Below are 15215 nucleotides of genomic sequence, written 5' to 3'. Positions count from 1 at the left end.
ATCTCTGGGTTGGTAGTCTTGGTTCTATAAGAGAGTAGGCTGAGCAAGCCAGGGGAAGCAAGCCAGTAAAGAACATCCCTCCATGGCCTCTGCATCAGCTCCTGCTTCCTGACCTGCTTGAGTTCCAGTCCTGACTTCCTCTGGTGATCAACAGCAATGTGGAAGTAAGCTGAATAAACCCTTTCCTCCCCAACTTGCTTCTTGGTCATGATGTTTGTGCAGGAATAGACACCCTGACTAAGACATTATCTAACTGTTCAAATGAATACTCAATATGTAGGTGGTGGTAATCAATGCTGTTGATTGTAAGTAATCAAAATGGCTTTCAAAGTGTATCAAGGTACAGAACTATTTCTTCAAACCAAGGCTCACCGAGAACAGCGCGCACACACAGGTAAAAGTGCCTGATACTTTGGTTGAGGAGGCACAGTGGAACCTGTTCTCAGCCTATCAGCACCACCTCCTGACCCCTGCATCTCTAAACAGTGTCCCAAGGACCAACCACAGCTACATAGAACAAAGTTTTGTGATTGCAAATCTTAGACCAACTCCTTCATTTGGAAAACTAATGCCTAGGGAGGTGAATCGACTTATCCAAAGTCTTCAAATTATGGCTTGTAACGGGGACAAAGTCTCTGAACTCTATAGCCCAATGTGTTTCACTCTGTCACTCCTGTTCCTGGACAGTGAGACTATAGATTCAACTGGAATCTCATAGAGAGCATTCCTATGGGAGAGTAGAGTCAGAACTTTGAGATGCTGGGGCCTCATTTAGTATCCTGCCATTCTATGACTGTGTGGAATAACCTAGCATGTAAAAATCACCTGGAACCTGTAGTTAGTGGTAGACAAAGAAATGAGACTCTTTATACAAAGAGTTCTAGAAGTCCCTTGCTAAGTTGATATGACATCTTAATATAACCATTGATTGCTAGCAAAGTGATTTAGTTTAAATTTTTATGTGGACTGGGGTTTTGTCTGCATTTACATCTGTGTATCATGTGCATGTCTGGTGCCTGTGGAAACCAGAAGAGAGTATCAGGTCCCCTGTGTAATAGAAACTTTTATTCTCCTGAGGAAATTGTCTCAGAGGTTTACTGCCTCCATCTGCTAACCTAGGCCTGGTCTAGAAGCGTCTAGCCTTTGTATAATCTTACCTAGGCCTAAGATGTTTACATCCTATGGGACTTACTGCTGAGTAAGCTCACCCATTCCTAGCTCTTTCTGAACTCTTGCTGGCTGGTCAACTCAGTTGTTCTGGTTCAAACTCCTCTCCACGATAACTGATTCAATTTGGCTTCTCTCTCAGCCTCTCCTGAATTGCTCTGTTTGGCTTCATATTAACTTTGGCAATGTGTTCTAATCTTTTGGCTCCTCATTCTCTGTCTTGTTCTGTTTTCACCTGTGTCTAGTTTGTTCTCTCTCTGTAACTTGTCCTGGTAAAAGTGTCGTCTTCTCTCCCTGCCTCTGCACTGCTCTCTTAAGTAGCTACCATTTCCTCTCCCTTCCTGTGATGTTGGATATATCCTATTCTGTCAAATCTTTCTCCAGTTCATCACTTTGTCTGCCATTCAATTAGACATCACTTTCAAACATGGCTGCTTCCTTCTACAAACTGACTTTCCCTTCCTTGTTTGGGATTAAAGGTGTGTACTAACGGCATATCTGTATTCCAGTCAGAGGGTTTAAAGAGTCACACCACACTAGAAACAGGTTTTTTTCCAGTAACTAACATACTCTTGTTATCCACAGTGTGATAAAATATCTTGCAACATCCCTGGAAATTAAACCATTATGTGTTCGTGCTAGAAATCAATCCTGGGTCCTCTGGGAGAAACAAGTAACTTCTGAGCCATCTCTTTAACCACCTTTCTTTGTTTTAAAAGGTACAGTTTAGGGTCAGTGAGCCTAATAACCTGAGTTCAACTATTGGGACAAACATGGTGGAAGGAGAGAACTGAGTTCTAAATATTGTTTTCTGACCCCCACATGTACACTGTGGCTCATAACACCTCTCCAAAAAAAATAAAGATAATATAGAAATACAAAAGATACAGGCAGGCAGTGGAGGTGCACGCCTTTAATCCCAGCACTTGGGAGCCAGAGGCAGACAGATCTCTGCTTTCAAGGTCAGCCTGCTTCTACAGAGTGAGTTCCAGGACAGTCAAGGCTACACAGAGAAACCCTGTCTTGAAAAACAAACAACAAATACAAAAAGGAAATACAAAGATATAATTTATCATATATTTATGAAAAACAAACTATAATTTTTGTATTTAATATATAAAAGTAAAATCACTAAAATATTTTGCATTATTAATTCTTATTTTAATATGTTTTTCATTTAGAAATTTTACTTTTACTTGTTCTAAAATTAGTGTACAAAATATCAGGTTTTATGATGGTGTTTTGGGGCATGTTTTGTTTTTGTTTATCCAAAATCTTATATCCAAAAAAGCTGGAAAACCTAGAAGAAAGATAAATTTCTAAATGCATTTGGCCTATCAAAGTTAAATCTAGAAAATAGAATCAATTTAAACAGAACTGTAATAAGCAATGAGATTGAAGCGGTTATTAAAAAATCTCTCTCCAAAAAATAGTTCAGACCTGGACAGATTAAGTGCTGAATACCATGAAACTTTTAAAGAAAATCTAATCAAAACACTTCTCAAAACCTTCTACAAATTACAACCAGGAGGAACAAGTCTGTATTGGCCTGATGTCAAACTCTGAGACATGACCAAGAAAGAAAGGTACAGATCAATTTTCCTGATGAACATGGATATAAAAATTATTAACAAAATATTTATAAATTGAATCAAATACCTTTCAAGAATTTTATCAAAATTACTCCATTTTTCTGAACTCACAGCAACAAGGAGAAGGTCTTACACACAGGAATCCTAACTTTCAATCGACAACGAGCACTGTGGCTCTCATAAAAAAATTTGGACCATTCATTGACTCTTTTGAGCTTCAATTTTGCACAGAAGGCCAGTGTATGAATGCCTTGTTAAGATGAACTAGATGGACCATATGGACCATAATACAGATTATGTCCTTGGATTAAATGGGACATCCTGGCACTTGGCACAGCTGCAGGAGTCAGTGTATCTTTTAAGTTCAAAGAGTGACTTTCAAAGTTATGTGTTTGCTAGCAAATATAGTTTAAGAATATATTAATTTGACTTCTAACTACATCCTCTGGTGGGTGGACATTGTTTATACCATATGCAACTGTCATGTCCCAGGCATCAATGATACCCACATTGAGATCCTGGAAAATATCCTTTAAGGCAAGATACTGGGTGTAACCATGGAAGTCACTAAACCTCTCCACATCGCTGTTCAATTCCCTGATGTTTTCTGTTTTGAGGACCACCATGGTGTCCGGGCTTCTCAGGAGAAGACGCTGAAGAGCTCTGTGAACATTGAGGGTCCTTCGGATAAAAACATCAATGGGAAAAGGTCTGAAATGCTGGCCCAGAGAAATGACGATGACTGTGTTTTTCTCTCCTCCAGTTCTGTCAATTATCCGTGCAATGTTCTCTATTTCTTTGACAGAGTAGACCAATGACCCGATAAGAGGGTAACCATGTTTTTGCCACTGAATGCTGATTTTCTCATCCAAGTCCACGGCAAGTTGGTGTTGCAGTCTTCCAGTCTCGTGCAGGTCCACGGACCTCAGCGCTGACAACAAACAGGCAATCCCAAAACAAAAGGACAATATGGTTACGAAGATCAATTAGCCATGGTCGCAGGAGAAAAGAGCTGCTGTTTTGAGTCTATGAACTTATCATATCTGACTAAGGATCAAAAGTGCTTTATGATGAGGTACTTTGCCCTTCTTCAGTCATTCAGATCGAATTGTATGGGGAATGGCTTTGGCATTTAATTCTGCTTCCCTGGAAGATGATGTGAACAGTTGTATACATGCTGTGTTGTGTAGGACTTGCTAACTCTGCTCTGACTTTATCTGAGGATAGTTAGGGAAGGCTATTGATGTATGCAAAAAGAATCTAAGCAAAGCTCTGTAATGACTCTAGGAATCTAAGTCCGTATTCTATGTTCTTCTATGGGAACTATGACTGGAATAGCACCAAGTATCTCATTTACATGAGTGACAGTAATACAATCCCTCATTTGTGATGCCCTTACAAAGCTTTTGTTTAGATGTGTGTGTGTGTGTGTGTGTGTGTGTGTGTGTGTGTGTAATGTTGTAGGAAAGTAAAGACAAGATGTCAAATTACCCAAGGTTACAGTTTGTGATTGAACAAGCACTTAAAATCCTCCCTTCAGTTCTTGAGGAGAATAATCTAATTCGAACACCTCTGAAAATAACAAAATAAGCACAATATGAGCAGGACAAGACAAAGTCCCACTGTGCTTCACTGTGCCAACCAGAGCCCCATCGGAACAGCAAGCTCTTCTCCTGCTACAGCCTCCGAGAAAATATGCAGTGTGAGATCACGGTGCTGTGTACTGTGCTTTGCCATAGTGGGAAGGGCTGGGCTAGAAGTCTTCAGCCAATGACTGAGGCAGCAAGAGACATGCCCAAGACTCACTTGGGGTAAGGGGTACGACTACTTGCTTCATTACTTCCTGCTAACTTTAGTTCTCTTTTCCAAAGCACACCCTGGCTACAGAGTTTAATGTTGCATGAAATACACAAGAGATGTCTTCCTACTACAACATATATGCTGAAGAGAACCACTCAGACCTCAGAATGCTCCATTTACCTTATGTGATGGTAAAGGTTGTCACTAGAATTACAATTTTGTCACTGAGAGAAACAAAGTAGCGAAGAGCTAATTGTTTACCGGGGGGGCATGGTAAACATGTCCCCTCTGCTGGGAATACTTTTGTAACTTAGAGCCCAAGCCTTACCAAGTTCACCTTTCCATTGAGAGGATCAGTTTATTAAATATTGGAGACCACAAGATGGGCCTTATATCAAGGCCAGTATGGACACATAGGCTCAACCTTGCATTCAGTGACAAGAGCCAGGGCCCAAAGACATAGACGGACAGGAAGTGATGATTTAATATGAGGTTTAGCTCCTGTGAGATACGACATTCTGGTAAATCTTGCCTTAGTGAACACAGCGCTGAAACTAGGGTTCTTACAGCAGGAAGAAGTCTAGCTCCAGCTCTATACTAATATGATCAGAGTTCTAACTGCTGTTGCTTTCTGCCTACTTCCTATGTGTTAGTATGCCTGGTGGTGTCTTAAATACTCTTTTTTTTTCTTTTTTTCTTTTTTTTTTTTGGTTTTTTGAGACAAGGTTTTTCTGTATAGCCCTGGCTGACCTGGAACTCACTCTGTAGACCAGGCTGGTCTCGAACTCAGAAATCTGCCTGCCTCTGCCTCCCAAGTGCTGGGATTAAAGGTATGTGCCACCACCGCCCAGCTGCTCTTAAATACTCTTTATCCATTATGTTATTTCATTCAAAACAAGCACTAGGCTTAAGGAACATTGTTCTAGGGAATGATAGTAACATTTTGTGAATAATGCTGGTGGTTTGTGGTTAACAACTATGGTAAAGAAGAGGCACTTCTTGTAATTTTTCCCCCTTGAAATGGAAACAGTTTCTGAAAGAGACCAGAATAGCTTATACTGAGACATACTGTTGACTTTGCTTTTGAAGTACTCCATCCACTGGCGGATTGTGGAATCACCCATTAGATGGATGAATTTTCCACTCAGGCAGTCTTTCATTTTGATTGGAGCCAGACTGCAGGAGGCGGGAATCCATGTGTTTTTCCAGACATGCCCACTAGGGATTGCAGATACCATCCCAAGCTTGCATTTCTCCTTCACCGGAACTGCTTCTGCCAAGAAATCAGGAAGACAGGGTCTTCTAAAACACCAGGTCTATTCATCCGTATTTATTAAGTGCCTTCCATCTTTTTCAAAGAACCATTGGATAGGCATGTAGACAGTGGTGACAATAAAAAGTTTATTAAAATATTTTTATAATGGGGTATTTATTCTCAGTAAAACTTTCCTCTGATGTGTGTCTCTTAATTGATACCTATTAGTGTTTATTATGAAACTGTGACATTCTGATGGGGTTAAAAAACTACATAATCTCATAGCCAACCCAGACTATTTACTTTGAGAGACAGATTTGAGAGCATGGTTTTCAAATGACATACAATCTAAAGCCAAGACATAAGTCAGGTGTAAAATTACAAGCCTTTTAAGCTAAGACAGGTGACATTGTTCTATTTTAATGACAAAAGTGATAGACTAGATGTTAGGTCTATCTTGTACCTTATAAATTACAAAATGATAATAGTTGTGTTCAATTTATATTTTGAAAGAGAAGTTTTTTTTTTTATTTAAACAAAAAGGGTGATATGTGACAGGATTTTTCCTGTCTAATCACACTAAAATATTAGGGCAGCAAGAGACCTGTGATTGGACAGGGAAAAGGGAGGCAGAGCTAAGAGTTACAGAGACAGAGAGCATCCCAGGGGAGAGGGAGAGGCCAAGATAAAAACAGATGAACAGGAAAAAAACCCTGAACCAGCGTGGCTTAATTAGCCACAGGTAGTTATGATATTAAGAGATAAAATAATTGAGATATTTGTCTAATCTAGGTGGGCAACTTTTATCGTTATAAATTGGTTCTGAAATTATTGTATTGGCATCTTATGAATTGAGAATTTATTGATAAATAAATCTGATTGCTTAATTATAAACTTCTAGAATTTTGTTTTTACTGGGTTGACAACTGACCACGGGGTAGATGGTCACAGCCAGTGGAGAGTTGGCAGTTTCCTTTTTAAATATTTTCCACAACATGAAACTACATGGGTTTTTCCCCTCTCAGAATACAAAAGGCCTTACAAAGTAAAATTTAAGTGTTTTATGGTCTTGTCATGAGACCAACCTCATCAATCCTTGTATAGGTGGAGAAGGCATAATGATTATCCTACTACCATTTTATCCCACTTTGCTTCAGAGATTGTCACATGCTCTAAGTGTCTAAAATGTCATCATTAAAGTATACTCTCTTTGAGATAAAGGCAGGGTGAACTTGGCTTAGAAACTGTCCCTGTGCATGGATAGTAGCTGTGTCCTGGAGAGTAGCCTGGTGGTCCAAGAAGGACCATATCTTCAACTGTATTCATTGGGTAATGTAGAGACTCAGTGGCTAGGATGGTGAGGCAGCAGGTTTGGGGTTACAATTATTCACATCCTTAGGGAGGATGTAAAGAGGGTAGGGGAGGATAAGGAACTAGGTAAAGACTTAGATGGACAGGTGACCTTCGACCTGACAAGTAGATTGCTGACAGGCACAGTCGCTAAAGCACCTACATAAGGTTCTAGTGTTCACACTTATTCATTCACTTTTGGACATTGTGTCTTGGCCCACCTTATAAGAATTGAGATAGTGAGCAAGTGCAACAAGAAGAGAAGGACCTTTAAATGGGTCCAGTGTCAATCATCCCCGGCCAGCACAGAGCCACTTACTGTTGCATTTGGAGACACTAATCATATTGGATTTCCCCATAATCTCCACAGCTATATTTGACCTTAAAGAGACAAATACAGAAATTAATCTACAATGGCTTCAACTAAGGCAAAGCTCCAGATCCCAGATCAGCTAGTCTTCCTGTGAGTTCTCAGTGGTAATCCAATTTTCCCACCTAGAATTTCATGCCATTTAGTAAGTTTCCATTTATTCATTTCTTAGTCCATAGGAGGCAGTGACCCACTATATGTGTGCAAGGCAGTACATGGAGACATAGAATATATTAAAACATGCACACACACACACACACACACACACACACACACACACACTTCTCATTCTTTTTGTTTTTACTCAACCCATGTTTTGGAGTCCATCAATAAGGTTTACCTATTCTAAAAGTTTGAGGACTCAGGCTGGAGAAATGGCTTAGTGGTTAAGAGATGACTGCTCTTCCAGAGGTTCTGAGTTCAATTTCCAGCAACCACATGGTGGCTCACAACCATCTGTAATGGGATCTGATGCCCTCTTCTGGTGTGTCTGAAGACAACTACAGTGTACTTATTTAAACAACATAAATAAATAAATCTTAAAAAAAAAAAGTCTGAGAACTCCCAGAGAATGAACACTAACTCCAAATGAATTCCTTGCTCCCTTCTTAAAGGACTCTTCATATAGAGTCCTGAGTTAATGGGCTTGGAATACATTCCCTGCAGGCTAAATTACCACTTCCCCTCGGTAGTGTGAAATGGTACTTATTTACCTTTCAAAGAGGCTCCTTTCTTGTTGGCTAAGATAGGAAACTTCCTTGTTCTTGGAATGCATGTGGGTCAGGGCTGCACAGGGCACATTTGGAGGCTTCACACAGTAGAAAGCTTCTTGGTCCTGGGCATCCAGATACTGGCACAGCTCGACACTTGAATTTAGAACCAGGGCACATTCGGTATGGACCTGAGAAGCACCACTCACAAACTGGCCTGAGAAGATGACTCTGTCATAGCCCTGTTTCCTTGCTCTCCAGAGAGCTGACACCCCTTCACTGGGGTGCATGAGCAGGATAGACAGGGAGACTGGGCCCTCCCAGAACAGAGTGAAGCTGATGAGGTAGGTGCCATTGTTGTAGTCTTTCACCTTTCCAGAAGCGCCTGCCTTCAGGGCTGGGGAGGACATCCTGGTTCTCAGGAAGTCCCCACCATACCCCTTCTTGTTTCCTAGGTGGTCTCTAGCTTCTACCAGGATGTCCAGCTGGTCCCCTACACAGTATGTATCTCGAGGGTTGAGGATGGTGGCTGTGCTGTGTGTGGCGCTTGTGGTGTAGTTGAGGTGGGTGAAGGGTCTAGGAGGGATCTGTTTGTCTAGTTTCTCCAGGATCTCCCTAATTCTCAGTTCTGTCTCTTTTGGTGAAACTGGTGGGTTCTGAGACACTGCAGGGCATGAGGATTTCATGACCAAGTTCCAGCGATTGAATGACATAGGCAACTTGAACATAGTCCATAGCTGGATGGGCAAGAAGTAGAATAGAGAACAAAGAAAAAAGTTGGTATTGAATGTAACAAGTTTTGGTAGGTTAACTAACTTTTGCCTTTTATAGACCAATGAGAGGTATAGAAATCATGTACCTGATATTTTGTGGTCATCTACAGTTCACACACAGGCAGCTTTGTTTAAAAGACTGTCAGTATTACTCTGTTTTGCAATGATTTATTTTGGAAAATCCATTCAACCCCAAATAGCTAGAATCATCTTCAAAATGGTGATAATGAGGCTGCCAAAATTTCCTTGCAGTCAAGAGTTCTTGCTGCTCCTAAATCCCCATGGCTAGCAACCACTTGTAACTCCAGCTCCAGAAGATCTGACACCATCTCTGGTCTCTATGGGCCCTGAACTCACATAACTGTGAATCTGTTTTACCAACTGACTATCAGGTACCTTGAATGGTTGTTGCAAGGATTACAAAATAGCACGGTGTGCTGGATAATTTTATGTCAACTTGACACAAGCTATAGAGAGGAGGGAGCCTCAGTTCTATAAGAGCAGGCTGTACATAAGTCTGTAGGGCACTTTCATAATTAGTGATTGATGTGGGAGAGCTCAGCCCATGGTGGGTGGAGTCATCCCTGGGCTGGTGGTCCTAAGTTCTATAAGAAAGAAAGCTATGCAAGCCATGTGGAACAAGCCAGTAAGTAACATCCTCCACGGCCTCTGTATCAGCTCCTGCATGCAGGTTCCTGCCCTGTTTGAGTTCCCATCCTGATTCCCTTCAGTGGTGAACTATGATGTGGGAGTGTAAGTCTAATAAACCCTTTCCTCCCCAACTTGCTTTTGGTCATGATGTTTTGTCACAGCAATAGAAACCCTAACTAGGACATATGGCGACATTAGAAAAGCATTGGGCACATGGCAGATATTTATTGGGACTGTCTCTATTGTTTGAAAAGATATTTAAAAATATTCAAACATGTCAAATGAAGTTCTGATAATGGATCATTGTCATCAGTCACTAATTAGAATCTTTGGTAAAGCCAAAGTAGTTTGCATGAGCCCAATTCTTGTGTAGATAATAATGATAAATTATGAACAAAAATATTTGTAATAAGACAATTCCCTAAGAGCAGTGAGACCTGAAGCTGGGCAGCTGCAAGTGTGAGCTCAGCTTGTGCTACAGAGTGAAACCACGTATCAGAAAACAAAACAAACAAACACATAAAAGCAAGTAGCCACCACCAACAAAACCTCAACCCCAAAGCCAAGAAGCAACCAATGGAAGAGGGAAATCCAACAGCAGCAGCAAGGCCAACAGCCCCACACTGAAACTTAAGCCTTTCAAAAAACAACTGTGAGGTCACAAAATGCACGCAGTCGGAAACAGCACACAAAGGTTTGGAGAGATAATTAGACAGCCTGGTACTGGTGGGGGAAAAACATTTGCCATTCACAATTATCCAGTGTTTAAAAGGCAGGTCCATTTCAGTATGTAGAAATGAACACATTCTCTTCTTTAGACACTTCCTTAAAGCAGGTGCAAACACAGGATTATGGATGATGTGTAACAGTAACACATTCACATGCAAGTAGCAGAGGTCTCTGCAAGCACACACACATGTAGACACACACACACACACACACACACACAGACACACACATGCATGACTGTCTTATAAAGCTTTCCATCCCTCATGATTTCCCATCTGTGAGAAGCACCCTCTGCCCTGGGTCCCAGCTTTCACATAAACATTTGTAAGGCCCTCTCCTCTGGCATTGCTGTGTTAACCACTGGGAGCTACTTCAGTTCCTACGCATACAATATCAAGCAGAACAGAAGAAGAGATCAACTCTTACCTTCGTGGGGTTTCTGAAAGCTGTAAAGGAGACCCAGAAGATCACTATAAAGAGCAGTACCCACAATGACTTACGATTGGTCATCGTTTTCATGGTTCAAATCCTACGAGACAATTACAGAAGCTTGTCACAAAATGAAACAGGAAATAAATCACCCCAAAGTGTAACATACTCACAGCCCCATGGTAATTTTGCTCCTCCATTAAATTATTCTCAAGGTGCCATCTTGGTCCTGTGGGTTCCCCCTCCCCCCACCTCCGGCTGCAGTCATTCCATTAGCTCTCAGCTTGGAGCCCACCATCATCAAGACACCAAGAACAGGAAGTAGGCAGGACACTGTTACCTAGGTGAGTCCTTCAGGCTCCACAACTTTATGGATCTTTAATTCTTTACAAATATTGACTCTAAGAACCACATGAACTTCCAGTACAAGCTGGTCCACCAGCCTTCATATAATCCCTTTCCCATATTGCCAGTTTTTCTGGCACCTCTCAACCTTAAAAAGAATTAAGACTCCTATGTATTACTTTCTTTTTAAAATTTTTGAAGCTTTAGGCAGCCCCCCCACCTCCGCCGCCCTGCACCTACCCCACCCTCTAGTTTATATGGACATTTGTCTTTGATCTGAAACTCTGAGTTTGTTTTTTTAGGTTAGATAACCTGGGTAGGGATACTGGTCAGCATATAGATTGTAGATGTCAGCCCAGGATTGTAAGAAAAAAAAAAGTATCATTTTGTTTGAACACCACCTTTACAAAACTTCCTACTTCTCAAAACTTCTTCTTAGAAGCACCCTCTGTCCTGGATCCCAGTTTATACACCAAAAGATTCAGCACCCAGGAATGAATATTGCCCCCCTCAACCCCAGTGATTTTCATACCTTTAATGTAAAGGCTCGTTTTGGTCTCATTTCAAGAAACTGGGTGAGCTTGATGGAGAGCCAGTACAGTGCTACCAGTGTACAGCTTTCCTGTACCAAAACATAGCACAGGTCCAAGCTGCAGGCATAGGGAACAAACCACTTTCCAGTGGGATTCATGGCCTTCACCCTAAGCAGGAATCTGGGTGACAAACTGCAGTGACCAAGTCAAACAAAGTCTGAAATGAGGGACAGAATACTCGGCACAGCCCATGGAATGGTCGCAATGGATTAAAACATCAAGGGGTTTCAGTCCAACAAGCAGACAGTAAATACTCCCATGGGAAGTTGAGCCTCTCTCTGTCCGAGCAACACTGTGAGGACGCAGTTACCAAGATTAAAAATACATGCTATCCTGTGAACAGTACATGCTGTGCGAAAGCAGGAATTGAAGGGGTACCACTTCAAATATAATAAAGAGAAAAAACAGTAATAGTGATCATACCTCAGACCAAGAGGAGGACAGAGTCACATGTCCTTAATCCAATTGGATTTGTGTCCTTGTTCTGATCGAGTCCCAAGAAGAGCAGGTGCCTCTGGCACATGCATAGGGCCCACAGGAAACAGCAGTTGGTCTCGCGGGGCCTGTTAAATAATGAAACTTGACAATAGCTCTGCCACATTCCCTCAACCTTCGTAGCTCACAACCATAACTTGGTTTATTGCTCCTTGCCCTGACAAGAACAGCTTGCTGTTGAACTTTGTCATGGAGCCTCCTGGACTTTAGAGATTCCCCTAGCCTCCTCCCCTCTGGACTCAGCCTACCAGCTTAAAGGTCAGACAGGGATGCTTTGTCTAGATTGCCTGTGTGTTGTAAATGCTGCAAATGCACCTCTTCATTGTTTTCCCCATGTAAAAACTGTTTTTGAGGACAGCCTTGGGTGGCAGGTTTTGGATCCTGAATCCTGATACCAGACTGAGATTGGTGTCTGATTGCTTTGTGTGACCTATTCCTGGACCCTAATAAGGCCCCTTTCGTAAGTCTTTTTTTTTATTAGATATTTTCTTTATTTATATTTCAAATGATATCCCCTTTCCCGGTTTCCACTCCAAAAGAAACCCCTATTCCCTCCCCCTCTCCCTGCTCACCAACCCACCCTTTCCTGTTTCCTGGCCCTGGCATTCCCCTACACTGGGGCATAGAGCCTTCACAGGACCAAGGGACTCTCCTCCCACTGATGACTGACTAGGCCATCCTCTGCAACATATGCTGCTGGAGACATGAGTCCCACCATGTGTACTCTTTGGTTGGTGGTTTAGTCCCTGGGAGCTCTGAGGGTACTAGTTAGTTCATATTGTTGTTCCTCCTAAGGGGCTGTAAGCCCCTTCAGCTCCTTGGGTCCTTTCTCTAGCTCCTTCATTGGAGATCCTATGCTCAGTCCAATGGATGGCTGTGAGCCTCTACTTCTGTATTAGTTGGGCACTGGCAGAGGCTCTCAGGAGACAGCTATATCAGGCTCCTGTCACAATGTTCAAGTCTAAATGGACCAAGGATCTCCACATAAAACCAGATACGCTGAAACTAATAGAACAGAAAGTGGGAAAGACCCTCAAACACTTGGGCACAGGAGGAAATTTCTTGAACAGAACACTTATAGCTTATGCTCTAAGATCAAGAATTGACAAATGGGACCTCATAAAGTTGCAGAGCTTCTGTAAGGCAAAGGACACTGTCAATAGGACAAAACAGCAACCAACAGATTAGGAAAAGATCTTTACCAATCCTACGTCCAATAGAGGGCTAATATCAGATATGTACAAAGAACTCAAGAAGTTAGACTCCAGAGAACCAAATAACCCTATTAAAAATGGGGTACAGAACTAAACAAAGAATTCTCAACTGAGGAATTACATGGTCTTTATAAGAGCTTATGTACATTTGAACAGGTAACCAACCTTCCCATCTTCTTGCTGGCTTTTTTTTTTTTTTTTTTTTTTTTTTTTTTTTTTTTTTTTTTTTTTTTGAGTCTCATGTAGCCCTGGCTAGCCTCAGGCTCCAGTTCTTATCGCTTTACCTGGCTAATCTTAACAACAACATAAAACCCAATAAGCTAGACTATTTCAGGAAATGCAGACTTTTCAGCATGTTAGTCATATTTTAGCAAATGAACAGTAACAATACCTCATTTCCATAGGATGACTTTTGAACAAACCCTTTTAACCTTAGGTAGGTGGGTCTGGGTCTCCGCATGGGGCTCTTAAGGAGTCTATAAGACGGGAAAGTATTTGTGATGGCTTTGGTTTAGCTGCTCCTGGGAAGGCAGGTGGCAACAGCAACTTCCCAAGATTCCAGGCTCCCTGAGTCATTACAGATTTAATGGGGTTTAGTCATATAGATATTAGCAATGTGAATTGACATCAGTTTTATGAGATAGGCATACTAGGTCTTCCTGGCTTCATAAACCAAGAGTTAAGAGAGAATTTTAATCATTTACTAAGGTCATTCAGTGAGGTCCAAAACAGAGTGAATCCCAGGTTCCTGTTTTCATCATGGTCTCTGTCGCTCAGAGCATTTTCTACACTCAAACGTACATGATATGAGCAACCTTTGGGTTGCTCCCGAGGACTGCTTATTTATTGCCGTTATGCTTAAAAAGTCTTTTATCTCTGCATCCTTATGGCTCTCTCTTGCCCTAGCATCTCCTGTGTTTACCCTCTTCTTCTCTGATTCCTAGAGGCTACAGACAAGCTCCCCTGCCTTCCTGGCCCGCCTCACTAGACCCAGAGATATGGGTCCAAGTGAGCATGAACCAACGGACCAAAGGAAACACTTCCTCCTTCAAGTTCTTTGTGTCAAGCATTTTGTCACAGCAGCAACAGCCCAGAGTAACTAATATAGAAATTCCATGGAGAATTAGCTTTTGAGTTCTCAAATGTGTGAAGCTCAGAATTACACAAAGCCAGCCCTATATGTCCCACACACAAGTCATCACGTTGTTTGTGATGACAGTTCATCTACCATGAAGCTGAGAAATGAAGCAGGAAGTCTACATGCCTTTTATTTCAACTCTGTGAACTTAGAAAATTTCAATATTAACAGCCTGTGTCTTGTGTTTTCTGTTGTTCTGGAAAGGTCTCTTAACCTTCTCAGCATGTAGATAGATCTGCTTGTTCAGGCTGATGTGGTTGGTTTCCTGAACAACTCTCAAGGATTCTGGCACCTCAGGAGGCAAGTATGAACACCTAGACATCTGTTCAATTTTGGATCAAACTGTATATATAGGTTTGCCTGGTTAGCCCCAAGATAAAAGAGGAGGGATTTAACTTTCGAATTTCTAAGAAGCCTTGCTTGTCCTTGGGGAGTGCCTGGAACTTCTCTGCTACTAAGGGCTTTTTAGTTACATAATTATAATATAAGTTCATGCCTCTTTTCTTGAAGAAAATAGGGGCTAATGTGGAATCACTTGGATGCAGACATTAATGATATGCATCCCACTTTGGAATATAAAAAGATGCATAGTTTAAAGTGCAGT

At 41.5% G+C, this 15215-nt stretch overlaps 1 protein-coding gene across 13 annotated transcripts in view; it reads right to left on the bottom strand.

Moving 5' to 3' along the window:
* Nucleotides 1-2313: 2313 nt before the first annotated feature.
* The window catches only part of LOC116073539 (NXPE family member 4), a 247548-nt gene continuing 234646 nt past the window's right edge, over nucleotides 2314-15215 (bottom strand). For all 13 annotated transcript variants that reach the window (XM_031345552.1, XM_031345553.1, XM_031345559.1 and 10 more), the window contains 6 exons: nucleotides 12188-12327; nucleotides 10824-10926; nucleotides 8248-8981; nucleotides 7484-7545; nucleotides 5629-5832; nucleotides 2314-3690 (listed from right to left, as the gene is read on the bottom strand). In XM_031345552.1, coding sequence (XP_031201412.1) covers nucleotides 3155-3690; nucleotides 5629-5832; nucleotides 7484-7545; nucleotides 8248-8981; nucleotides 10824-10916 — 1629 coding nt within the window. In that variant the 5' untranslated portion in view covers nucleotides 10917-10926; nucleotides 12188-12327 and the 3' untranslated portion in view covers nucleotides 2314-3154. The remainder of the gene's footprint in view (nucleotides 3691-5628; nucleotides 5833-7483; nucleotides 7546-8247; nucleotides 8982-10823; nucleotides 10927-12187; nucleotides 12328-15215) is intronic.

Source organism: Mastomys coucha, unplaced genomic scaffold (assembly GCF_008632895.1).
Source record: "Mastomys coucha isolate ucsf_1 unplaced genomic scaffold, UCSF_Mcou_1 pScaffold23, whole genome shotgun sequence".
NCBI lineage: Eukaryota > Metazoa > Chordata > Mammalia > Rodentia > Muridae > Mastomys > Mastomys coucha.
The sequence above is the reverse complement of the archived record's forward strand: the minus strand, read 5'-3'. Positions and strand labels throughout refer to the sequence as shown.